The 27,409-nt window shown below is 36.7% G+C and overlaps 1 protein-coding gene across 4 annotated transcripts in view; it reads left to right on the forward strand.

The window, feature by feature from the left end:
* The window catches only part of Asx (transcriptional regulator additional sex combs), a 422,683-nt gene that overhangs the window by 110,400 nt on the left and 284,874 nt on the right, over nt 1-27,409 (forward strand). For 3 of the 4 annotated variants that reach the window (XM_089589205.1, XM_089589208.1, XM_089589207.1), the window contains exons 3-4: nt 2,997-4,076; nt 25,353-25,490. In XM_089589205.1, the coding sequence (XP_089445331.1) occupies nt 2,997-4,076; nt 25,353-25,490 (1,218 nt within the window). The remainder of the gene's footprint in view (nt 1-2,996; nt 4,077-25,352; nt 25,491-27,409) is intronic. The other variant, XM_089589206.1, reaches the window with a different exon arrangement.

Consider the following 27,409-nt stretch of genomic DNA (forward strand, 5'->3'; position numbering starts at 1 on the left):
TCTACAAAAGAGAATGAAGTCTTTTATTTTGAAGTGAAAGGTAAGGCCAGTTAAATGTGTTTGATATCTACTGAAAAAAAACATGACTACAAAAATAATGATAAAGTACAGTGGTATCTGGCACAGTATTCAGTTTAATGACAAAAACCGTGATAATATTAAGTGCCTTTTTAAAGATGTATTGTGTTTTTTATGGTACTTATTCAAAAGTATTCAACAAAATCAAAAATTTGAAAAATAGTAAGATTAATAAAAATATTCTAGTTTTTTGCAACATTTAATCTTTCTCACTTAAAATGATTTTACATTGAAAATAACATTTTTATAAAGTAGTGTAAGTTAATCAAAAATTTTAAAAAACGAAATTAAATATTATTTACAAAGTAATGAGATCAACAAAAATCAGTCAAGTTCTTAAAGATTATCCTAAATTTATGTTAGAATTATTGCATTAGTCAAGTCAGGTAAATATTTTATTGTATATACAGAAAAAGACGTGTCAACACTTTGCAAAATTATTAAATCTGTATAACTTGCTGGGCGGAATTTATACTGCTTTTGTCTTACAATTAAAAGTGAATTCAGAAAAAAATGTATGTTTAGAAATTATTTCTACAGCTTTTAAATATTTTTTTACAAAGCATTCATGCTTTAAGTTATGTACAGTACATAATTTTTTTATCCTTACAAAACAAGGTCATAGTTACACACATTACTACTACAGATTTTAAACAAGTTATTTTAAACTTCAACGCTTATAATTAATCGACAACATTAAAATTGTTGCATGTACTAAAGCTGATATCAATTTTGTTGTTTTTTTGTTTATTTGCAAGACTTGAGTTTAAATATTTTAGCTTGTGCAATAAAACATTTTCATAAAAGTCAACGAGATTTTTTACAATTTGTTTTATACATCAAAAACAGTATTAAGCTAGCCCTGAAAGTTATGCAGATGAAATAATTATGCAGAATATAATAAATACAATTAATTAAATAATTATGCAGAATACAAATTAATATGTTCTTTTCTGTAGTAAAATATCTACCTTATTTAAGTTTTGTAACAATTGTTATATAAATTTAGGACAATGTTTACGAATTTGACTATTTTTTGTTCATCTCGTTACTTTGTATATGCTTATTTGTGTTTAGTAAAACCTCTAATTTACTCACATAACTTAATAAAGATTTTCATTTTAACATTAAATCATTTCTGATGAGTAAAATTTTTTGATGAAGCAACAAACATGACTAGTTTTTATTTATTCCTTTTTGTTTATTACTTTCAAAAACTTTTATTTTGTTGAATACTTTTAACTAAGTCATATGAAAGATACTATAATTTTTCAAAACGGTACTTAATATTTTTATAGCTTCTGCTATTTATTTGCTCCATCAAATACCACTGTATGAGGTTATTATTCTTGCAGTTTTGCTTATTTTTTCAGTGGATACCAAACAAACTCGTTTAATATAATTAAACATCTCAACAATAGAAATTTTGCTTTTTTGTTTTATGCGATTTTTCCTGTGATAGACATTAAATTTTTTTCCTCTGATGTTACAAAAAATAAATGTCAAATCGACTGATGAAAATAAAATTTTTTTGTCTCTTTAAGGATCCGTGTTGTGATTATTGTTAACAAATAATGGAAGTTTTGCGACAAGATTTTTTTTGTCTCACTTTATTTAGAAAAGTTCATTACAATTAACATAAGATGATTCTTATGTTAATATTTTACATGGTATTTAAAAAGCAATAAAAAATTTCAGACAAGAGTTGTCTGTCAAATTTTATTTTGAAGTAGACGATTTTTATTCCAACCATCAACATTTCATTAAAATAACATTTTTTGCATAAATTTTGTTGTACCCTTAGGTACTGAATTTTAAAGATTACTCTACTATGTATTAAAGATACATCATTCAGTACAATTATTAAAAGATTAAACGGTTACTTTAGTCGAATCTCATCAACACTGCACTGGATATTTCAAGGCGATTTCTTGCATAAAAAGCTCGGTTTGGTCTGTCATGTGAATTATTTAATAATATTGGAAGTGTACTATTTTTTTTGTTTGCACATAACAAAAACTAATTAGGATAAAGCACATTCAATCAAGTATTTTTATTTGTGCATGGATGGTATGATAGGATATGTAGGTGTAATATGGACACGTTAAAATACTGGATACAAACGAAATACGTGTATCGAGTCAATATTTGTATATAATTTAAGTATAAGATTTCAATAGCTTATAAGAGTAACAATGAATTATTTACGTTAACAATTCGTTAACAGATTTTATCTTTATTTTTATCCTTCGCAAGTTTCATTCTTATAAATTTTTTTTTTTTTTCTAATGGTTTGGTTTTTCTGAAATAAACTAGTCTTCTTGTCAACTTACAATCTGGTTATAAGTATATTCGTATTTCTTAAAAACGGTTTTTTTAGTTTTGCATTTACTCGTTTGATACTTTTTACACAATATGTTAAGTGAACGTTACGTATCTTTAAATTTTACGTTCTAATAATTAACTGAAACTTTCCAAAACCCCATTTTTCAAGTTCTCACGAGAAAACAGTGAATCAATCAAAAAAATTGTAAGAAAGTATTCCTGCCTAAAATGAGCCAAAGTATGAGATAAATGTTTTTTTAACAAAATATGGAGCTTTTAGTTAATTCATTTAAATCATTGCAATGAAATCAACAGTCGTTTGGATTGAAAACTAAAATAATTTGTATTCTACCCACAAAATTATTTTTAAAAACTCGTGAATTTTTTTTTACACTTGTTGCACAGTACTTATCGAAGATATAAAAAATGCACCAGTCCCTTACGAATTAGCCACTATACTTTACAATGGATGCAAAGAAACTGTATTGATTCAAAACAACGATAATTATATTCGAATATTTCAATCATGATTAACTTGTGTTAATTCAACATTCTTAATATGTTCATATTTAACACATTCAATTATTTTTCAGGATGCAGCTGTTTCTGGACTTAATAATGAGTTTTTTGCAAGAGCGTGCCAAGAATGGAGAAAGCGCTTAGCTGAAGGAGAGTTTATGCCAGAAAATCAACAAAAATTGAAAATCGAAGCTGAAAAAGACAAAAACAAATTGGATCCATGGAAGGTAAAACATTTTGAGCCGATTTGGGGAGAAAAACGGGAAATGCATAAATTAAAAATAGGCCTGCACTGTCTTAATAAGGAGCACAGATTTACAATACCACCACGATCAAGTCTAAGATCACAAATTGAATTATCTTTAAATCCAGTATTGGACAATCACCAGTCGTCTCATCCGTCGTTATTGGGTGATAAATATGACCGAGATTCAAATATATTTGCTGAACACAAATCAAGTAAAATGCATTCTAAATTACTGGAAAATGATAGAATCATGCCAAAATATAATGTTAGTGTACGGATATTACATGATGAAGATGGTGATGACGAAAATGAAGACGATGAAGACGAAGATGATGGAGATGATGAAGATGATTATGAAGATGAAGAAGATGAGGAGGAAGAAAATGTAGATGATGAAGATGGAGATGATGAAATTGATTCACATGTTTCCTTAGCTTATCTGAAAGAAGAATCACAGCATTGCAGAGCAATCATTGTTACAAATACTAATAATGAAGACATATTTAGTCGAGAACTATCTTCAGAACTGCCTATAATAGAACAAAAAAAGTATTCAAAAGAAATGGTTTTAGATTTTGTGAACGACAAAAATATAGTTGAAGTTGATTTTAAATTAAAGGAACAGAAGTGCGATAAACGAGGGCGAAACATTGAAAGATGTTCGAAGACATCTCTAAAAGAATTGAAACATTTGACAGCAGATACTTGTAAAAGTATTTCAACGAAAGGTCTTGAAGTCTTTTCGGATAACAATGAAAAAAAAACAGGTTCAATGTCAGAAAAACTTTCTGCTGACCAACAAAATACTAAAACTTATCAGAATGCTGTTTCGAAATTAAAATTTTTCATGAAAGATGAATCATTTAGTGGTAATACCACTATAAGTATTAAAACAACAGAAAATGAGGTAATCAAACGTAGTTATTAATATGAAAAATATTTTTAATTGTTTTCATGGTCTTCTAAAAGAGTTGTATGAGAGAATTATAAACAATTAGGTGTCTCCCACTAAGCAAATTTGCAAAAATTGAACCACTATTATTGATGATTCCAGTGAATATTTATTTTTATCGTACATAGAGTTTTACTACATGTTTCATTGCATACTTTTCTAAACTTCTTGCACGAAAAAAACCACAGAGAAGCATTCTTCAACTTACCTCCAATTTTTTGTGTGCTGAGAAACTTTGCGTAAAAACTTAATATCATCGTTAAAAGTAATCTGAAAAATAACTAGTGAAACAACACTTCTACTAAATGATAGTTTTTCTGTAAATTTTTTTTTTTTATAATATAAAATACTTGTTTTTAACGCTTTGAGTCACTGGACTCAATTGGAATACAAGAAGTTTTACAATGAACGTTACATTTTTTAATTTTCGATTTTTAATATATTGTTCTACTACTAAACTATGTAACTTATTTATGAACACTCTTCATGATCTCTGTACACAGAATGTTGAAGTGTAGGGGTAAGTGTTAGGATATTTTTGTGGTTGCTCCAGTCATTGCGGAACTCTCGAATACTGCCTATTTTCCAATAGAACTCTTAAGGTATAGTGAGTAAACACTTGAAATCATTAAATAAAGTTATAAAGTATTTTATAACAGATTAAAGTATTATATAACAGAACATCCATTGTTCTGTTTATGTTTCTTAAATATACTGCTCAATTTTAAACAGTCATGTAGTGAACAGCCAGCTATAAGTTAAGTAACTAATTCCTGCCAGAAAAATATGAAAAATGTTCACTATATTCTTACCATAGGCACAGAGTGCAAATACCGCTTTGCGCCCTCAGATTACACTTTGCGCCTTTATAATTACTTTAGGCTTATGGCGAACCGTTTCACGTAGCATCTGTTACTGCCATTCAACTCAGTGTCATGTACGAAATACTCATATATATATGAGATCATTATAAAGAGCTCAATTCTAGGCCGTCAGTATTAAGGATAACATTAGTCGAATAACAGCTTGCTGATTCGTACAGCAGGGCTATCTGGGTGAAGAAAGTATCGTTCTCTCTATGTGGGGGACTCGGTACCTCAGATCAGCTGGTAAGTGGCGGATGCCCTTCGAAGTTACAGGTGGGCTGATTGTGTCTTACACACCCCAACATCTATCACCTAAAGACAAATTTTTTTGGCCTGAAAGTAAACGTGTGACACATTAAGAAGTCAACGCCCCATAGATAATAGCATGTATATAGTCATACATAATTTACTTTTGTTTATATAAATGAGCATGCTATCTACAGAAGACTTGAATGAAAAATTGTATCAGTTTAATTAGATTTCACTATTTAGTCTTTAAATGTAAGTAGTGTGGGGTGTATAGGAATCATTCCATCTATTAAGTTCAAGGTGATTATGAAAGATAAGCCAACGATTAATGTTCTAAGTTTTTTTTGCAGGATACAGTATTTGATTTAAAATATCTTGTTTAGCTGGCTATTAATTATGTTCAAAAAAAAGTGAGGTGTACTATTTAGACAAGGCGAAATCAGCAATCGACCAGAAAAATTAATTTATCCGCAAATTTTTGCACTATCTTGTTCAAAATGTGCTACTGTGTGGAAAAGTGAAGTTTGTCAAGCGGAAATATGGTCAGAAATCATTTAAACAATTTTTTTTAAACAAATTATGAAAATTAATTTTTTGAGAAACAATATTTGCTCCTTCTTCTTTGGCCTATTCCAAAAAAAATTATTTATTGGGATGTATATACCTATAATTTTTGTTGAATTCTTACAAAGTTTTATTTATGTACAATTATAGTTTCTTGATCCCGAAGAGACCGTCAGCATGACGGTGAACCATTGGTCATGTGTATTGATGATTACCTAAATAAATAGCCATGCTCCAAAGTATTGAGCTTTAGACCTTATTTTCATTTATAATAACAAAGGAGCAAGTAAAAGGAATGCATTGATATGTATTAATCTTGATAAAAGTTGATGACCGTCATCATTTGCATATAGTCTACATGTTTACATTTTCTCTGTAATCAAATTGTGCATATATTTCTTTAAAATAAAAGCGGTTTGTAGATTCACGGCAAATAACTACGTATCAATTTTTATGAACATTCCAGGTGTGAATAGAATGTTGGAAATTAAATTTGTCCATATAGACGGGGTAAAATCAGCAATCGACCAGGAAAATTGATTCGCCCGCAATTTTTTTGCACCATCTTGTTCAAAATGTGTTACTCTATAGGGAAGTAAAGTTTGTGAAGCGGAAATATGGTCAGAAAATGATTAAACAAATTTTTTTAAACAAACTATTAATAACAATTTTTTCGAGAAACAAAAAACTGCTCCTTGTTGTTTGGCCCATTTTGAACAAATAATCATATAATGATGTTTCTTGCCCTCCATTTTTGTATGAATTATTAATTTTCTTAAGTTGATCTTTTGCGGCCAACTTTAAAAATCAAAAACACACACACCGCATATTTTTTATATATAGCAACGTTTCGTCGACTTGAGTGTCGACTTCTTCAAGCTTTACTAACAAATTCAATAGAAAATCAGTACAAACTAACAAATAATAGTCATAAAGTACAAGCGATATAAATAACTTAATTACAAACACTGAAGGAAAAGATTTAACGTGACGATGTTCGTTCGCACGCAAGTCAAGTCAGCAAAAATTTCCATACTTCGCAAAGTTGTCAATTTATAGTAGAGTACACATATTTACACAGATATATCATGAGGTCAATGTATCAAACTGATAGACATGGTCAGCAACGTATATTTTTGAAAATACTTTTAGAAGTATGACTCAAAGTGTGTAGGTCCTCTTCCTTATTTATATTATTGTCGTCTGACGCTATATAAAGCATTTCATAAATCAGTCACAAATATGGCTCCTTGTCTATTATTCGATGTCGTCCCATTTTAAAGTATGATTATTGGAAGTTTGATGTACAGATACCACAGATTCAGTTTTATAACTGTTTTTGTGTTCTCTTCTGCTCTATTTTAGTGCTCTCTTTGTTTCACCTATGAGTCATTGCACGAAAGTCTTTTTCTTATATATTTGTTGATTAAATGTGTAAGATATTCATTTCCTTGAAACGTGTGTCTTGTAAGCCTGATATTTTTACTATGGAACTAATGATCTGACAGTCTTACGGCCCTCTTTACTAAGTTATGTATGATATTTATTTTTTGTTGTTTTGTATGGGCTGACGTGAAATTTATTTGCAGTAAGTCTATTTGCAGACGGTTCTTTATGGAACCACTTCATTTTAAATCTATTGTTTTGTATAAATAGTGTAACATCTCAAAAATTAATCTGGCTATTAATTTTCATTTAATGAGTAGATTGTAAATGTTTATTATAATTCTTGAACGTTTGGAGAACAGTTTTAGTAGTGTCTTTTGTTATACAGCTATTGAGTCATCTACATAAGTAAATAAAAATAGTAGCTCCATGCCATATTCATTTTTTAGATTTTTCCAACAAAACTCGACACAATCATCGAGCACCAAATTCGCAAAAAGAGGAGAAATTGGAGACCCCATGGGTGTGCCAAATATCTGACGGTACATTTTGTTATTGAAAGTAAAAACTATATTTTTAAATAAGAATTTGGGTACATTAATAATTTCAGTTAAAGGAATTTTTGAGCCCTGAAAAATATAGTGTGCACGTCTCGAGACTCTTAATTACAAGATCGCGTGGAACTTTTGGGAACAGAAACACATCATCTAACGACACCAACATATAATCTACAGAAATTTGTACTGCTTTAATTCTGTTCATCAAATTTGCACTATTGTTTAAATTGTATTTTGATTTTGGTATGCAGTGTTTTAAATTATCATAAAGTATTTTGGAAAGCTGATACGTTGGACTATTAGTTTAAAAGATAATTGGTCCTAATATAGTACCCTCTTTATGTATTTTTGAGAGGCCGTAAGCCTTCGCCAATTGTGTATCTGTTTATGTGATCTGAACATTCTTATATTTGTACTTTAAAAATTCGTTTTCATTTAGATACTGAAATTGTTTATAAACTTCTTTCTGCAATTGTTGTAAAGGATTTCTCTTTATTTGTGCGTATGTGGTGGTATCGCTAAGTAGCTAAGTCATTTTGTCCACAGAATCTTGCCTCTCCATACAAATAGAGGCATTAACTTTATCTCCGCTTAAAATAATCAACTATTGGTTATCTTTTAAAAACTGATTTGTCTGTTTTTATTTTGTTGATTTAAACTTTGTCTTTTTTCTGTATATGAGCCTTGATACGTATAGAAGACGACACTATTGTACCGACAGTTTTTCTGATAGATTCCCTCGCATTTTCAGTTATTTTTGAATTTTGTAAGCCGAATTCTAAATCCTTAAAAACTTTTATAGCATCTTTCTTATCGAGCTTTGACGTCGCTTCATTAAAATCTGGTCCGAGTGACAATATTTCAGACACGTTTAACGGTATCTGTGTTTGTGTTAGGTTACCAATGTTATTTTTTTCTAGAGTTATTTGTCTGTCGAGCCTAGTGTATAGCCTTATAAACTTGCATTTTAATAAATTTTTTAATCTATTTTTTATCTTAAAATACTTTTTATCTACATTCATGAAAAATTCTGTTAGTTGAGATTCATAGATTTTTAAATTCATTACACGTTCTTTGAGGTTTCTAACAGCGTTCTTGATAAACTTATTGTGCAAAACTATGTCTTTAACTTCGAGGTTAAGAACCCGCACACCCATTTATTGAAACATAGTTGAGGCTAGTTTATTGCACAAGTTACTTGCAAAAGTTAAATTATGAAAATTCTTACTTGCATTCTTTATATTTCCTGGAACGATGTCGTGGTGTCGATATCGAAAGAGAAAAAATGCAATGACTGCCCCACAAAATACACAAGTGAAACAAAGAGAGCACTAAAAAAGAGGATAAGAAAACACATAAACAATTATAAAACTAAATATATGGTATCTGTATATCAAACTTCTAATAATCATAATTTTAAATGGGACGACATCATAATAATAGACAAAGAGCCAAATTGTAGGAAACGACTGATTTCTGAAATGCTCCATATAGTGTCAGACGACAACAATATAAATAAGAAAGAGGACCTGTACACTTTGAGTCATACTTGAAAAAGTTTTTTCAAAAATATACGTTGCTGACCATGTCTATCAGTTTGATACATTAACCTCATGATACATCTGTGTAAATATGTGTGCTCTACTATAATTTGACAACTTTGCGAAATGTGAACGCTTTTGCCAACTTGACTTGTGTGAGAACGAACATCGCTACGTTAAATCTTTCCTTTGAGTGTTTGTAATTAAGGTATAATATCGCTTGTACTTCATGTCTATTATTCGTTAGTTTGTACTGAATTTCTATTGAATTTGTTAATAAAGCCTGACGACGTCGACACTCCAGTTGACGAAACGTTGCTGTGTATAAAAATTACGTGGTGTGTGTGTTTCTTATTTTCGAAGTTGGCCCCGAAAGATTAACTTGGAAAAATTATTAATTCAAACTTGAATTATACATAAGTATAACTATGTAAAAATTCAACAAAAAAGAACAATCAATTTATATAAACAACTTTTTTTGAAAAAATTAATTCATCATGCAGGTGACAAGACAGCACGTAGAAAGAACACTGATAGCGCTTAAAGATATAACAACATATTATAGAAATTTACTCAGCCATTATAAAAGTCAGGATAACAAATTAAATTATTTTAAAGTCATACAAATATGGCGCATACATGTAATAAGGAAAAATAAGTTAAGGCTAGAACACAAACTAAATATGTCTTAGAGGGAGCAGCGAACATTGAAAAAGATCCAATAGCAGAAATGTAAAAGAGACATGTAAAAACTGTGTGAAACTAATGTATGGTTAATATAGAATACTTAAATCTTGTTTATTGTGTTACTTAAATGTTTGTTGTTTATTGTGTTAACTTTAATGTTTTACATCTAATAACGTACATATGAGAACTATGATTTAATTTCAATGTTATTTTTAATTAAGAAATTCTTCTAAAAATTGTTGAGTTCTTGTGTACCTAATTATCTATCAATAATATTATTCGTTAATGTCATCAATTTGCGCTTGTACTTATGAGGTTCTTGATCAAAAAGCACTACTCTTTTAAAATTGAGACTCTGCGCACACTGTACGAAATGGTTATACAAGGCCGGCCTTTCGTCCTCGTTTTTAATGTAACAATTGTGCTCACGCAAACGCATGTATAAGTGTCTCTTACTTTGGCCAACGTAACTTAATCCACACCGACATAAAATCTTATAGACAATGCCACTTATGTCTAACTTATTTATTGAGTCTGTCTTCAACCTAATATTGTAAGTCGATGTCCCAGAGCCTGTGTAAACAACACGAATATTTTATTTAGACAATGCCCTGCGAAGAGTCGTCTCCATACTCTGGAAATAGGGAACAATAAGAAACACATCCTGTTCAGAACTGACGAATTGAAGGAACGAGAATCAACATTTGCATCACATTCCTGAAAGTTTAGAAAGCAAGATTCCTGGGAACACTTTTTTCGTCTGTTGAGAAAACTCATTCTAGCTTTTATGTATCTTTTAATAAAAAATAGAGAATAAGCATTATTGGCAAAAATCTGACGAGCTACTGCAATATTTTTTGATCCAAAAGATAGATCTGCAAGTTTTAAAGTTCTGTTGATCGAAGAGAAAACAATAGCGATCTGTTGGCATTTTGAATTATGTGAAAAAAAGTTAAGTCATCCACCTGAGGCTAAGGATTTTTTAAATTAATCTATTACGTTGATAGAATTTGAAAAACGTATAATATCAATATCTAAAAAAAAAGTTAAATTATTTATTTTATATTTAACTGTCAACTTTATAAAGGGGTTGAAACTATTAAAAAGGTCCAGAAAATTTTTTATTTGATCAGTTTTTAACACTACTAAACAATCATTAACATATCTCAAGTACAGTATGGTAGAATCCTGACATCCATTCAAGACTGAACTCTCCAAGAATTCTAAAATGACTTCCGCGAGCCAGGGAGAGCAACAACCACCCAGAGGAGTTCCACAGTATTTCCTGTAAACGTTGCCATCAAAAGAGAAATAGTTAGCTGATGAGAAATTTCACTCCATCTTAAAACTGATGCTTCATTTGCAGTGAGGAACAAGTGGACAAAGGTACTGCTGTCGCTATCAAAACTAGTAAGCATATGGTCCAGGCTGTGCAAAAGACTGCACTTAGTTGATCGCAACAGTCTTACTGGATTATTTATTACTTCGATGTGTACAGATAGAACTCTGCTGATAAATATACTCTGGTCGTAGCCCTAACAGAGAGTATCACAGACGCATTAGACATGCATACCCCACTTTAACCTTTAAAATTGGAGAACACATAAAATCATTAACTTATTGTGATATGCTTCGACTTATTATGAAGAGGGATATAGTGTGTATTGCAGGTTTCGATACTTTAGAATCCGCAACGCTTTAGACATGGCTCGATTGGTGCACTATGCCTAAAGACTTGGGGAGGCCTCAATATGATCCTCCTAATAGTAACACATTTTAGAAGCAGTTGCCCAAAATACCCAGAGCGCAATTCGTTATGCAGTTTTCATCAGTCTAGTAACCATCAGGGCTACAACTTCTAAACTACCGTGGTTAATATTAGAGTCTATAAGATGATCATTGTTCAGCAGTAAAGCTACAGTTCTCTTTCTGTTAGACTTTCTCAGAGCTTTCAATCGCGTTGAGAATGGTATCTTACTTGCAAAACTGAAGATCATTGGCTGCTCAGTTGTTACGCTGACGTATGCTTTGTACCTCGTTGGTCAGACTCTCATTGTTGCAGAAAGTATCAAAAATGCCGGCAGTTTCGATCCGGTGAAAGCCCGGGTAACTGTTTCAGGCCCCATAAATTCTGGTGGAAGGGGGGGGCCACAAACCCGTGTCTCATGGCTAACAGGTTCTGCTTAATGTTCCATGGGCCTTTTTCACAGACAAAGGACGAAGAGGAAACCTGCCGAGCATAGGCACCAACGACACCGAGGACAGCAACGTGTCAGTATTTAGCCACCAGATCCAGGAAGAACTTGCCTTTTTAGAAGAAAATGGTGCTAAGCTCAGAGTAAAGCGACAGCAAGTGACTGATAAAGTCTCATCAGCAACAAAAGATATTACAGAGACGCTAAAAGCAATCAATGATAAGTATGGTAACACAGCAAACGCTTTTGAGAATGGTTTCAAAGTCGCGCTTAAAACCTAACAAAAGGCAGAGGTGCTAAAAAAAGGCTTTCTCTCTGAAGAAGAAGTGTTTGCAAACTCTTATAAGGCGTTATTAAAATCCCTGAAATGGAGGGAACAAAGGCGAGATGATTTTCGACGGCGTGTACAGAAAAAAATCCTGAACATTGCCATAAAGTAAATATAACGAAGTAAAAGAAACAGGAGCCCATCGGACAGCCTTGAGAATCGCCAGCAAATCATGTCTTCGAAGAAAAAGAAAACAGGTGGTGGCAAACAAGACGAGATTTTTCTGAATGAAAAAACAAGCCAGAGAAAAAAAGTGGACGCGACAACAACAGTAGTAGTGAGGAGCGGCGTTGGCTCAGTGGTAAGCGTGCTTGCTACTGATACAACGCTGTTCTAGGGGTCGTGGGTTCGATTCCCGGTGAGTGCAGATTTTTTCAAAAAACTGTTTTCACCGGAAAAAAGTTCCTATGTAACCCCGGCTGTTTCGGGGCGGGTTTTTCCGTGGAATTTTCCTTCAGAGTAATTCCAGGGTTTTTTCCTTGCTCCACAGGTCTTCGGGCCTGGGTGAATGCGAAACAGTGTTAGGGCCTAGTAGCTAGGGATTAGCCGGCCCGATGCCAGGCAGGGATCGCCGGCCTTACCGGCGAGGAGTGGCCCCTGAAACATGGGGCTTCTCCGGGGATGCTAGTTAGCCTGGATCCGATGCTTCGGACCCAGGCTACACAGTGGCGAGTTGACCCGATGCACTTCCCCCCGGTGCAGAGAGTGTCAGCTTAACTGACAAGGTGTTTTACACCGGAGATACTTCCACTGTGCCCATGATATGATTTGTATGGTATCAATTAAAAAGAGAGGATTTAATGGGTGTGGCAATACACCCCCACACATAGGTGGTGAGTGGGTGGCCCCGGCGACTGGGCCAATAGGCTGTCGCGGTAACCCGATATAAAAAAAAAAAAAAAAAAAAAAAAAAAAAAAAAAAAAAAAAAAAAAAAAAAAAAAAACAACAGTAGTAGTGAAAATGGCCGAAGGGCAGACCTTTGCAAAGGTGCCGAAGACGATAAAGGCGAACTTTGATCCTGATAAGGCTAATGTGGCAGTCCAAAGTGTTGTCGCTGTAAAAAAAGGAGACATACTTATTAAGGCCAAAGGTGTAGAGAATGCTATTGCATTCTCACAGCACATTTAAAAGTCGGTAGCCGAACAGGGTATTGTCAAAATGAGCCAGAAAATAGTTACACTAGAGGTCCGAGACCTGGATGCTATTGTAGAGAAAGATGAGGTGAAAGAGACTTTCGCTAAGACTTTTGGACTTATAAGCCAGGAGCCAAAAATAGCTCTCTTAAAACCAAATGCCAGAGGAAACAGGTGTTGATAACGGCGGACGAAACAACTGCCAGACAAGCAGAGAAGAAAGCCATGTTACGAGTCGGCTTTGTAAGCTGCCGAATTTGGAGAAGAATTAAAGTAACAAGATGTTACAAATGCCTGAGATATGTACACGTCTCAGGCAACTGTAAAGAAGAAAATGGATCGCAGCTTTGCTTCCGGTGTGGAAGCTCAAACCATCTGAAAAAAGAGTGTCCAGGCCTAGCATGGTGCTTCCTTTGTTCACTAACGGACAGCAAGTACGAAGCAGGCAGTGGGAGCTGCCTTTTATTTAGAAGAGCTCTAGAAGAGGCCAGAAGGAAGGCCCAAGCAGGACGAAAGAAAAGCAGAGGGGCCTTGAGTTGGAGGGCAGGCTACTGTGGACCAACGCTGCACTAGGTACTTTTACTCATCAGCAAGAGAAAGCATCAAGCTTATAGTAGTTACTGCTAGATCAGCGGCCTACTATGGAGCGCGAGAAAGAGTGCTGGTCCTCAGGAACCCCAAGTCCTTTTCAGGCCTCAAGAGGATCAGCACCTCTAGCAAATGGTGGCGAGTAAGCTAATGAATGCTGTGAGACGCGATGGTCTCTATGTCGGCTCCACCCTGAAGTAATGTTTACGTGGTTTTAGGGTGAAACAAAAGCCACGTGGCATGGGAACAGTTTTAGTGGATATGGGTAGTCTAATAAAAAAAATCTACGGAGTCCCACTCTACCGCCGCACAGTGGGCAAAATCGGGGTTTTTTTTTTTCTAAATCGTAAATCTCCAGAACGGAGAAAAATAGAACGATAAAACTTCATGGAGCTTGTAGCTTATTGAACTAGGAATATATAAAAACTATAGTCAACACTGGCGAGTTATCTCCTAACCTACAAAAGCTGTTGAAATCACGTGAAAAAGAATTTTTTTTCAATTCAAAACGTAAATCTATTAGACAAATAAATATAGAACCATAGAACTTCTCGGAGCTAGTAGCTCTTCTATCAAGGAATACAGAAAAATTACTATAAACATTTGTCAGTGGTTTCCTAACCTATAAAACTGTTGGAATCACGTGAAAAGTTGTTATTTTTTCAATGAAAATCGTAAATCTCTCAAGCACACGAATATAGTACCATAAAACTTTCTGTAGCTAGTAAATCCTGTACATAAAAATACAGAAAAATCACTAGAAATATTTTCTAGAGGTTTACTAACCTATAAAACTGTTGGAATCACGTGGAAAATTGATATTTTTTCAATTAAAATCTCAAATCTCTCAAGCACATGAATATAGTACCATGAAACTTTCTGTAGCTAGTAAATCCTGTACATAGGAATACAGAAAAATTACTAGAAATATTTTCTAGAGGTTTACTAACCTATAAAACTGTTGGAATCACGTGGAAAATTGATATTTTTTCAATTAAAATCTCAAATCTCTCAAGCACATGAATATAGTACCATGAAACTTTCTGTAGCTAGTAAATCCTGTACATAGGAATACAGAAAAATTACTAGAAATATTTTCCAGAGGCTTCCTAACCTATAAAACTGTTGGAATCACGTGAAAAGTTGTTATTTTTGCAATTTAAAACGTAAATCTATTAGACAAATAAATATAGAACCATAAAACTTCTTGGAGCTAGTAGCTCCAGTATTAAGGAATAGAGAAAAATCATTAGAAATATTTTTCAGATATTTCTTAACCTACAAAACTGTTAGGATCCCTTGAAAAATGGCTTATTTTATGAAAAATCGGAGAAATCATGAACAAATGAATCTACAATGGAAATTTTTGGAGCATACTGTTTATATGATAAAAAAAGGAAGATTTGTGACATTTTTTTTTAGCTTTTCCCTAACCAAATATGTTCTCTAGAATGACGAGCAATAAAATATATTTTTTACTTAAAATTGAATATTCTTTAAATTACTTATGGTATGATAATAAAGTCTCTGGGAGCTTGTTGTTTATAAAAATAAACATCTAATAAAATTCTTACATGTACAAAAAATTCGTCATCTAAGATCCAATAACTGCAAGAAACAGAGACAAAGTCTTTCCTTCATTTTAAATTTTGCAACTCTAGAACGTAGAAAACGTTGGATTCAATAAAACTTATAAGAGCTTATAGCATATGTCATTGAAAATATATAAGACTTATACAGATTACTGTAAAGCCATTCCCTTACCTATAGAAACTTTTTGTTGTAAAATATAACCATTTGGTCTTTTCCAAATTGTAATTTTCAAAAAGAATTAAGATACGATGATAAAATCTTTGAAGCATGTCGTAAAAAGAGTTGGAAATTCCGAAAATCAATAGTTAATTTTAATAAATTATTTAATTATTTTCTCAAATTGCTAGATAGCAGTTTTCTTTTATACTCCTTATTTTTAAAATCTTCATTTCAATCGTTATTAATATATGACACCTTTTTACAATCGTATTTCTATGAATTGAGTATTAAATTGCACAGTTTCTTACTTTGTAGAAGTTAAAGAAGTTTAATTTAGCTTTTCTAGCCATTATGTCAGATTATCATGATCAAAGCCAAATCTTAAACTGTAATACTATACTATTTTTGGACTCATAATACTTTTCAGCGTTGCTCAAGTATTACAACTTGGTTTATCTATCAGTTCAAGCTATCAGCCTGTATATCAAGGGAGCCAAAAAAATAACACAATCACCATGTAATAAACACCATTATTTTTTTAGTGTACATCGACAACTAAAAAAAAAAATTAATGTATCTACATAAGTTAAAATTTTAGCATATTAAGTGCGTTTTTAAAATAATACAAGAAACAAATATTAATTTCATGCCCGTTAAGGTAATATAATAAATCATTCTTTAGTAAATGTCTTTAAAACCAAATGATTAAAAGTTACATAAAATAAATACACCGTTCAGGGTTGTTAAAATACCTGAAATTCTGGAACCAGACAATACGGTATTCATTCCTGTATACCTTTCAAACTTATTATTTAAAATGATCTGCAGAAACAATCTCATAAATGCAATAAACGTATTTCTCCATCTATTGTCTATTGAGAATCAAATGTAGTGCATCTCTATTTGTTGAATGATTATTAGTTTACAATTTGAAATTAACAAGTTATTTTGACGCTAGGGTTTTATAATTACTTAAAAGATAATCATATAAAGAATCATGGCCAATAAAAATATTCTATAACATTATAAAAAGAATTTTGGACGATTTTCCCATATTCCTCATTTCAAAAGCTACTAGCTAGGTAAAGTTATATCGTTTTATCAGTATTTGTTTAAGAGATTTACGATTTCGAATAAAACAATGCTAATTTTTTCTCGTGATTCCAACAGTTTTATAGGTTAGGAAACCTCTGAAAAATATTTCTAATGATTTTTCTTTATTCCTTGATACTGGAGCTACTAGCTTCAAGAAGTTTTATGGTTCTTTATATATTTGTCTAATAGATTTACGTTTTAAATTAAAAAATAACAACTTTTCACGTGATTCCAACAGTTTTATAGGTTAGGAGACCTCTGGATAATATTTCTAGTAATTTTTCTGTATTCCTTGATACAGGAGCTACTAGCTCCAAGAAGTTTTATGGATCTATATTTATTTGTCTAATAGATTTACGTTTTGAATTAAAAAAAAATTTTTTTCACGTGATTTCAACAGCTTTCGAAGGTTAGAAAATAACTCGCCAGTGTTGACTATAGTTTTTCTGTATTCCTAGTTTAATAAGCTACAAGCTCCAAAAAGTTTTATCGTTCTATCTTTCTCCGTTCTGGAGATTTACGATTTAGAGAAAAAAAAATCCGATTTTGCCCACTGTGCCCTGTGCGTACGGTGTGCCTCAGTGCATGATACTAATACTACTACTGCTGCTGCTACTTTTTTTTGTGGAGGAGAGGGAAATGCATTGAGGCATACTACAGGGACAGTAGTAGTGTAAGACTCAGTGGATTTTTTTTATTAGACTACCCATACCTACTAAAACTGTTCCCATACCGCATGGCTTTTGTTCCACCCCGAAACCGCGTTAGCATTACTTCAGGGCGAAGCCACCATGGAGACCATCGCGTCTCACAGCATTAATGAGCTTTCTCGCCACCATTTGCTAAAGGTGCCAATTCTCTCAAATCCTGGAAAGGACTTTGGATTCCTGAAGATTGGCACCCGTTTTCTAGTGCTACAATATTTGATACTTTCCTATGCTGCTGCCTAAAGGGCAGCCTCAGCGTCCGCGTGGTGGCTTTCTCCTCTTCCTTCATCGGTGCGAAACATCTCAGAAATGATGTTTTCGGGAGTAGGCGTCACGCCGAGCTTGTCCACCAGTTGCTGGCGATCACGGTGCCATCTCTCGCACACGAAAATTGTATGTCCAAGGGTATCATCCACTGCGGGGCAGTAAGCACATCTGGGGGATGCTTTCATCGCCACGCGATGGAGATAGGCATCGAACTGACCATGCCCAGAGTGGAACTAAGTGAGGTAATAATTCACCTCTTTGTGCCCTCTCTCTACCCATGGTTGCAGGTCCGGGATCAGCCGGGGCGTCCATCTATCCATACTAGCCTTATCCTAATCCTGTTGCCACATCGTCAACGTTCCCTTCCACATTTCGCCATTACTTTCGTCACTGGAGCCCAGGAATTTTCTTCGCTGTTCCAGTGCAAGCAACACGACGGGAATTTTTCGTGCTATCACCATAACAGCAGCAGAGGAAACCGTGTAATAGGCGCAAGTGATCCTTAAAGATCCGATACGCTGCACCAAAGTGAGGCCCTCTCGGACGTCCCGTTTTGCAACTGCCTCCGCCCATACCTCCGTGCCGTACAACCGTATCAAGTTGGAGACCGACGCCAGAAGCCGTCTTCTAGCTTCCCGCGGGTCCCCAACGTTCGGTATTAACCGTGCTAGCGCTCCTGCAACCTTGGCGGCTTTGTTGGCTGCTCTCTTGATGTGCTTTTAGAAGGTGAGCCGTGAGTCGACCCACACCCCCTGGTATTTTCAGACCTCTGGAGGCATTTCAAAGTGCAGAAGTTTATTATAGACTAGGTTCCATAAGTCAGGGCCAAGAGCAAAGCCCTGTGCGATTCCCGACGTCTGGCGCCTCTCTCTTGGTCCATCCTTCGTGTCGTACCGGAGTACACGATCCTGGAGGGAGCTATCCAGTATCTTTCAAGGTAGTCCTGTTCATTCTGGCGCATTAGCGCCCTCATTATGTCGGACCATTTAGCCGATTTAAAGGCGTTTTTAACATCGAGATTCACCAGGACACAAGGACTCCTCGTTTTATGTGAGGGTTTCCATACCTCCTTCATCGTTTCAAGAACCTCAGCCACAGCCATGACCGTTAAGCGTCCCCTTCAAAACCCGTACTGATCGTCCAAGATTCTGACTTTCCCTCTTAAAAGAGTTCGTATCAGCCTCTCCAACATTTTTACGGAATTATTCAGCATGTACAAAGATCGGAGTGACGACGGGACCAAGGAGGTTGGTTAACCCTTGACCAAAAAGATGAGCCTTTGGATCTTCCACCGCTCACTGAACAGTCCGTGGCGGAGAGATGCATTAAACACGTCCAGTAACACGTGTAGTTTTTCCACAGCTGTGACCTTGAGGACTTTAGACGGTACCCTGTCCGGACCGGGGGCCCTGCGGCCCAATGTCTCCGAGACCATTGACCTAAATTCATTGAGTGTAAAAAGAGGCACCTCGCCTACACTTGTGTCCTCCCGCCTCCTTTCAGGATGCTCTGGAAAGAGGCAGGAGACCATCCTCTCTTCAAAAAGGGCTCCATCCGTGCCAACGGGTCCGAGCCGCGCAGTCTTTTTAGCGTGATTCGGTAACCCAGGCCCCTCGTGTCCTCATCTACCTCAGCAATGAGCTCGTGCCAGCTTCGGTTCTGGCCCACCTTGATCTCCCGCATCAGGATACTTTTAACTTCCCTGTATGCGGTAACAAACACCTCCGCGTCTTCGCGATTTCTGTGTTGCTGTGCAAGACGGCGTAGGCGCTGCGCCTCCCCGCGCAGCTTGGCAATTTCTTCAGTCCACCAGTAGCACGAACGCCGGCCCTGCCTGGCGATCCTTTTGGGCATACATGCGTCACACCACTCCTTGACACGCCTCATGGTACCTCCTACAAGAGCCTCGACTTTTGCCGAATTAGTGATCTTGGTTAAATTAGCAGAAGGAGGCGCGTTTGTCATGGCTGTCCACAACAAATCTTGATTGATCTTCGCCACGTTCCACCGGGCTGCATGTCCTCGAAGTACTCCTCGCAAGTTTGCACCATGTTCCTCATTAACCACAAAGCTGACATATTGGTGATTACCAGCCGTGTAGTCCTCCAGAACCTGCCAGTTAAACACCCGTGCCGCCATTTGTAACGACGCTAGTGTTAGGTCGATTATCGTACACTGGTTTCTGGGTCACCTGAACGTTGCTGAACTACCAGAGTTTATGACGATGTGGTCTAGCCTTGCGGCCGTCTCTACTACCGCCCGCCCCCTGGAGTCGGTTCTTGGCTCCCCCCTAGTGATGGCCACGGAGTTAAAGTGGCCGGCCAGGACAATGTCGCCATTTTCCCCGCACACATGAATAACATCCTCGAGTTCGGCAAGCCACCCTCTGAAGACGCCGATTGAAATGTTAGAGGAAATATAGCAGCTCACATAGAATACACTTACACTCCTGATCCACACGAACCCATCCCCGCCTCTGGTATCGGATACAGGCAACTTGTCACTGCGAATCAGGATGGCCGCGCATCCAGTCCTGTCGCAGTATCAGCCCTGACCCGGTAACGTTCGGGATGTCTTATTTACGAAGAGCATGTTTACGCCCTGAACACGGGAGAACTGGTCCAGCAGATCATGCGCAAGCACTGTCCTATCAAGGTTTACTTGCAGGGTCACCGCCATTTCCGCTGAGCCGCTCCTGCAGAAGCCTGTGGCGCTTGACACCCGGCAGTTCCAGCGACGTGTATAGTGTCCGGTTCCGAATTTGGGACCACGCTTTCGCACAGAAAACAGCTCACTTCTTTTTTGGAGCAGCCTCGTGCCGCGTGGCTCTTTCACCACACCTCCAGCACGCCCCGGTCCCGTCAGGTCTACCACACCGCCTCGCAATGTGTCTGAAACCCAGCCACCTGAAGCAGTGCTCAACTGTTTGCCTCAGGCGCATCCTGCAGTTTACCCAACTTAACCTTTTGTGGTTCCTTTTATCAAGAATAGGAGCCGTCGTCGCAGGTTCCTCGACGTAGGCTATGTGGCTCCCTCTGTTGAATCCAGAGGATACTCAGTCATACCAGGGGCCGCTTTCATCGAAGCAGCCCTTTGTTGCCGCCTTGACGTCCTCCTTGGTCACCGTTGGGTCGACATCCCTGATCTCCCAGGTAAGGCTCGGGGAAAGGGTTTTTACACCACCCGCGTCTGCCACAGCTCCCCTTAGTGCCTCGGCGAACACATCGTGGCGCTCAGACGCAGTGTTTCACAGTTCAACGAGGACATCTCCCGTCTTTGTCTTCCTGACAGACCCCACGTCCGCCCCAAGTCTGGCCTTGTTGACCGTCTTCATCAGGGCCTGGACCTCGGCATACTTTTTGCCTTTTGCTGACACAACCAACATCGCCTTGGGCCTGACCCTGCAGCGCTTCTTGTCGGCGACTTTAGGGGGAGGGGGTAGCACCTTACCCCCAAGAGGCCTTACGTCCCCAGCCTTTCCTGTTCTTCTTACCGTTTCTTGGAAATTCGTCCACTCAGCTTGTTTGGCTGTATCATCAGCCGCATTACCCTTTGTATTTGGCTGAGGTCCAGACCCCTTTGCCTTTTTTGAGGCTGTCTCCGGCGTTTGTTTTGGGCTCGGGGTTTCTTCCCCTGAGGATGCCTATAGCAGTCACCGCCAGAACGACGTTGGCCTTTATGGTGCCCGCCGTGTTAGCGTGCTTCACTACAAACGTGCTCAGCCGAAGCCATGTGCGACTCCACTCGCTGGTCAGGTTTCTCCACACCGTTTTGGCCGGAAAATTCCCTCTCGTCACTCACTTCTTTGACTCCTTCCTTGGTTGTGTTGTTTAGTACCATATCTGTAGCATAAAAGCTTTATTTCAAGGTCCCCATTGATCCATCTGGATCCCCCAATCGGTGGAGGCTGCTGTCCGCCCCCAACGCGTGACTAAAGGGCGGTTTTGAACGCAAGCCCACCTCTACTTCTTCGATCATCACGCCCTAACCAAGAAGTGATCCACTCTCTGGAGAGTTTCCGGCAAACATCACGTGGCAGAATGCACTCACCACACTGGAAGAGCCGCGCAGCCAAAGCAAGCCAGCAGCGCCAGGTCAGCAATCCCACCAGCCCGGACAAAGGTCCGTCGAGCCGAAAAAGCGCAAGAGCCGAGCAGAAGCTGGACCACTTCCACACCATCCCAGCCCAACAGTTCCTTGCCAGGCCAGCAAGACCGCAGTAGCAGCATGACTAGCCCACCCCCGCCCCGTGGCCACCCCAGTATTAGCCGATCAACCAGACTTGGTTAAGAATCTGGCCTCCCGTCTTGCAGTCAGCAGGAGCCAAAGACAGCTCAGGTCACTTTGGCACACTCACTGGTCACTAGGCTCAAGACGATCACTGGTCACTAGGCTCAAAGCGGCGCTTAAGCATCTTCAAGAGGCAGAGGTGCTAAGAAAAGGCTGTCTTATTGAAGAAGGTTTGTATACCAACGCTTGGAAGTCGTCATTTGAATCCCTGCAGTGGAGGGAAAAAAGGCGAGATAATTTCCGACGGCATGTACAGAAACGAATCCTGAACACCGCCTTAAAGGAAATAGAACGAAGTAAAAGAAACCGGAGCCCATTCGACAGCCCTGAGAAACGCCAGCAGACTATGTCTTCAAAAAAAAATAATACAGGCAGTGGCAAACAAGAAGAAATTTCACTGAATGACAAAACCAGCCGGAAGAAAAAAGTGGACGTCACAACAACAGTAGTAGTGAAGATGGCTGAAGGACAGACCTTTGCAACGGTTCTGAAGACTATGAAGGCGAACTTTAATCCCGATAAGGCTAAACTGGCAGTCCAGAGTGTTGTCACTACAAAAAAAAGGGACATACTTATTAAGGCCAAAGGTGTAGAGAATGCTACTGCATTCTCACAGCAAATTAAAAAGTCAGTAGCCGGAAAGGGTACTGTCAAAATGAGTGACAGAAAAGTGACATTAGAGGTCCGAGATCTGGATGCCATTGTAGACGAAGATGAGGTCAAAGAGGCTTTCGCTAGGACTTTTGGACATCAGAGCCAGGAGCCGGAAGTTGCTCTCTTAAAGCCAAATGCCAGAGGACAGAGGCTGGCTTTAATAAAGGTGGACAAAGCATCTGCCAGACAAGTAGAAAAGGAAGGCAGGTTACGAGTTGGCTTTGTAAGCTGCCGAATTCGAAGAAGAATTGAAGTAACAAGATGTTACAAATGCCTGGGATTTGGACACGTCTCAGGCAACTGTGAGAACGGAAACAGATCCAAGCTTTGCTTCCGGTGAGGAAGCTCAAACCACCGGAAAAAAGAGTGTCCAGGCCCAGCACGGTGCTTCCTTTGCCTAACAACGGACAACAGGCACGAAGCAGGCAGCGGGAGCTGCCCTTTATTCAGAAGAGCCCTGATAGAGGCCAGGGGTAAGGCCCAAGCAGGATTAAAATAAGGCAAAAAGGCCTTGAGTTGAAAGACAGGCCTATGTGGACCCATGCTGCCCTGGGTACTTTTGACCTATCAGCAAGGGAAAGCATTAAGCTTATAGTGATGCTTGCTAGGTTAGCAGCCTACTACGGAGCGCTAGAAAGGGTGCTGGTCCTCAGAGACCCCGAGTCCTTTTCAGGACTCGAGAGCATCAGCACCTCTAGCAAATGGTGGTGAGGTAGCTCGTTAATGCTGTGAGACGCAATGGTCTTCCTGGTGGCTCTACCCTGAAGTAATGCTAACGCGGTTCCAAGGTGGATCAAAAGCCACGCGGCATGGGGGCGTTTTAGTGGGTATGAATGGTCTTATAAAAAAAATCCACCAAGTCCCACACTACCGCTGTCCCTGCGGTGTGCCTCAATGCATTTCCCCTCCCTCCTTAAAAAAAAAAAAAAAAACTACTTCTACTACTACTACTACTACTTTACTTCTACAATTGCTTCTGCTGATACAAGAGAAGCTTGATTCTATGGAAAGTGATAGTGTGGATCTCAGATTAAAGTGAAACCAAGAAATTTAAGAAGTTTAATCTGCTACAAGAGGGATTTAAAAGACACTTAGAGCCATCAACCAGAAGTTTAAGAATATCAAAATGGTCGACAAAGATGGTCTTAAATTTGCTCTTAGATACCTAAAATCAGTAGCAACTATAAGAGAAGCTGTTCTCATTAATAAAGAGTGGTACAGTAAATTATAAAAGGAGCATTTTCAATTCTGCAACCTTAGGAACACAGAAGAAATAATTACTGTCGGTTCTTTAAAAAAAAAAAAATTGAATCACTGCCCTTTAGAAAATAGATCGTGTCAAGAGAAACTTGTGTTCCTCAGACAGCCCCAAGAATAATTATAAATCTGTCATTTGAAAAAAAAAGAGATCAGATGAAGTTCAACAAGGTCGATGAAGAAGCAAAAACGTTTTACAGTAATAAAAGTGGCCAAAAGTAAAGCACTGATATAACAAAAGTCCTAGTAAAGGTTGGAGAAGGGTTACTATAGTCGATGAAGGCCACTTTTAACCTTGATAAGACAAGAGCTGTTGTGGAGATAGTTGTCACAACCAAAAAAGGAGATTTGCTTTTAAAAGAAGTTATGAATGCAGTTAAATTTTTACAAAGAATGTAAATGTCAGTAGCTGGTTAAGGAAATGTTATTACAGCACTGGAAACGACGTTTGAGGTTTGCGATTTATGTAGTCTTCTGAAAGAAGGAGAAATAAAGGAATTTTTTTTGAAAGTTATTAAAAGCCAAAGTTGAAATTTGAAGACCGTGACTAGATGCTTTTAATGTCCAGGGCACGTTTCGATCTTTTGAGAATGTAGTGGAATGGGTAGATCAAAGCTATGTTTCTGGTGTGGCAGCTGTAATTATTAGAAAAAAGACTGTGAGACTATAGCATATTGTCTTCTCTGTTAGATAGGAAATATGAACCGTGAAGCTGGCAGTAGGAGCTGCTTGACATTTAAACGTTCTCTACATAAGGCTAGATAAAAGGTTTAAGTGGGTCGTAGGTGGAGACGCAAATTTTTTTAGAATTGTAAAACCTAATGCAGACTCCTGCTGTGCTAAGTATATTCATTTATCAGCTTGGAAAAGCATTAAACAAATAGTGGTGCTTGCAAGTAATTTTAACAGCTTTGCTGCTATTTCACTTGAATATTTGTTATATCTTGTTTTCTTCATGCTGGAAACTTCAATATTTTTGTCTCAATGTATTAAGCCAAAAAAAAAATTTTTTAATAGGGTTTGTTTTGTTTTTTATTAAAGGTTACTGTGTTTGAAAGTGTATAATATTACAACAAAATCATTCTCTTTACAATGGAATTATTTTTTTTTTCAGACACCCTTTAGAGAACCACACCGTTGTTGTTCAAGAAATAATCAGAACTTTAACTATGATAGTAATAGTTTGCCTGCAGAAGTGCCCGAAATCCTCGATATTAATAATCAGAGTTTACAAGAGATTGATGGATTAGAGGTATAAATTTTTGCTTTTGTAATTTTTATATGTATAATTACAGTTCAAAAACACGGTTGTAAAATTTTTTTTCGTACAAGTGCAAAAACACAAAAATATTTTGGAATGGTAAAATTTGTGATGTATTAAGGTCAAAGAATAAATACCTTAGTATGGAGCACACGCTTATTGTTAGTCACAATAACAAATATATCCATTTACAAAGTAACAGCAAGACCACCACACCTACTTTGCATACAGTCGTACTAAGAATTCGACGAGACTTGCGCTTGTTTGCTTGTTATTGTGCCGATGCTGGCTTTTGGCCTTACATGGTTCTACTTATACATACTTAAATCCTTTCACCTTAAACAAAATCATTGTTTCAATCGACTGCAGTTATAATTTAATCTAGAGACTGTCTTGTGTTTGCGTTGAGAACGCTTTAGTGGCTTGAAATTGTCCGATTGTTTAATTTTTTTTTAACACGTTCCGTCCGCTGTCTCTAGGTGGTGCTTCGAAATTTACAACGATGTTTTTTCAAATTTTAACTTTTTAGTAATTATATAAGTTGCAACGGAGTCGTCAACAGCCGGTTAAACAAGGATGCTTGCGGTTGACACTTCTATTAAACAAGGCATAAGGGGTAAAAGATCAAGATGATTCACATGTCCTTTTTAAATTAAATTATTAACTGCTTTCAACGTTTAATAAAGTGGACTGCTTGTTTTTAATATCTCAGCTCTCACTCAATAACTATGCCTTACATTCTTCGCCATAACATTATCTTTTTTTTCAAAATTGACATGCTTATTCCCTAAAAATATTTTTTCAAGCCTCTTGTTTACTTGATACAAAATACGCTACATATTTTTGTTATTAAGCGAATCCATTCAAAAATTTCTTTCTGATTTTTAGCTCTACAGGAGATACTCATCTTGTAAGGCGTGAAGTGATAAAAAAAATTTCTAGTGATGGCTTTTTGTTTTTGTTACCTTCCAATAAAAATAACGAAAATTTTTATTACATATTAACTGCGTTCTTTACTATGACATTGCTCGCAGGATCATATGGAGTGACGAAACCACGAGAGTTTCAAACCTGCGTGACTCTATTTATTAAATGCATCGGCAAATAAATGGTCTGTAATTGTCCTACAACTTTTATTTATTGACTTTTATGTATTATTTTATTTTCAAACCCACAAAGACTCGTCATCAATCTTATAACTATTTTTCTATCTTCCTGTAATTACATACATTTCCAAACTATAAAATACTATCGATAGAGTAACGATGAAATTGTGGATCTCTTAAGGTCTCGACAGAATAAAAAAAATCAGGTGAGGGTCTCGGGACCCCTGGCAGAAGTGAAACATCCAACTCAAATGTTATTTAACTCGGTATAACAGAAACTGAGAAACGTAGATTACACCTAATTTCATTAGGTCTTTAAGAATCCGGTATTAAAATAGTAAATTTTTTTATTATTATTACGTATGTGAGCACACGCGTGCATAATGTACATATACTTATATACAATACTTATGTTCCACGTAATTCGCGCATTCTAAGTATTTCCATGTTTGATATGATATATCTATTAATACATGTACGAATTGTTGGGCATGTAATGCAGAACGAAAAGAAAATTCTCACCAAACTCGTAAAAATGATTATTTTGGGTATATCTTGCTTCCTTTTCGAAATATTACTGTTTTTTAAATTTTGAGAAGTTATGTTATGCCAAAAATTTATCAAAGATTTTTAAAATATCCATAATAATTTTTCAAACATGGCATAGACAAAAAAAATTTGTTTACTCGTTCTTTTCAAGATATAGTCGAAAAAGGAAATTACTTAGATTATGTTTGTGCATAATCCAACCTCTCTATATTTGTGCGCCTCAATAATGTGTTTAACCCTTAGGAATCCCGTAAA

The sequence above is a fragment of the Copidosoma floridanum genome, unplaced genomic scaffold (assembly GCF_036245765.1).
Source record: "Copidosoma floridanum isolate Cflo_tuat_1 unplaced genomic scaffold, Cflo_Japanese_pri ptg000008l, whole genome shotgun sequence".
Taxonomy (NCBI): Eukaryota; Metazoa; Arthropoda; class Insecta; order Hymenoptera; family Encyrtidae; genus Copidosoma; species Copidosoma floridanum.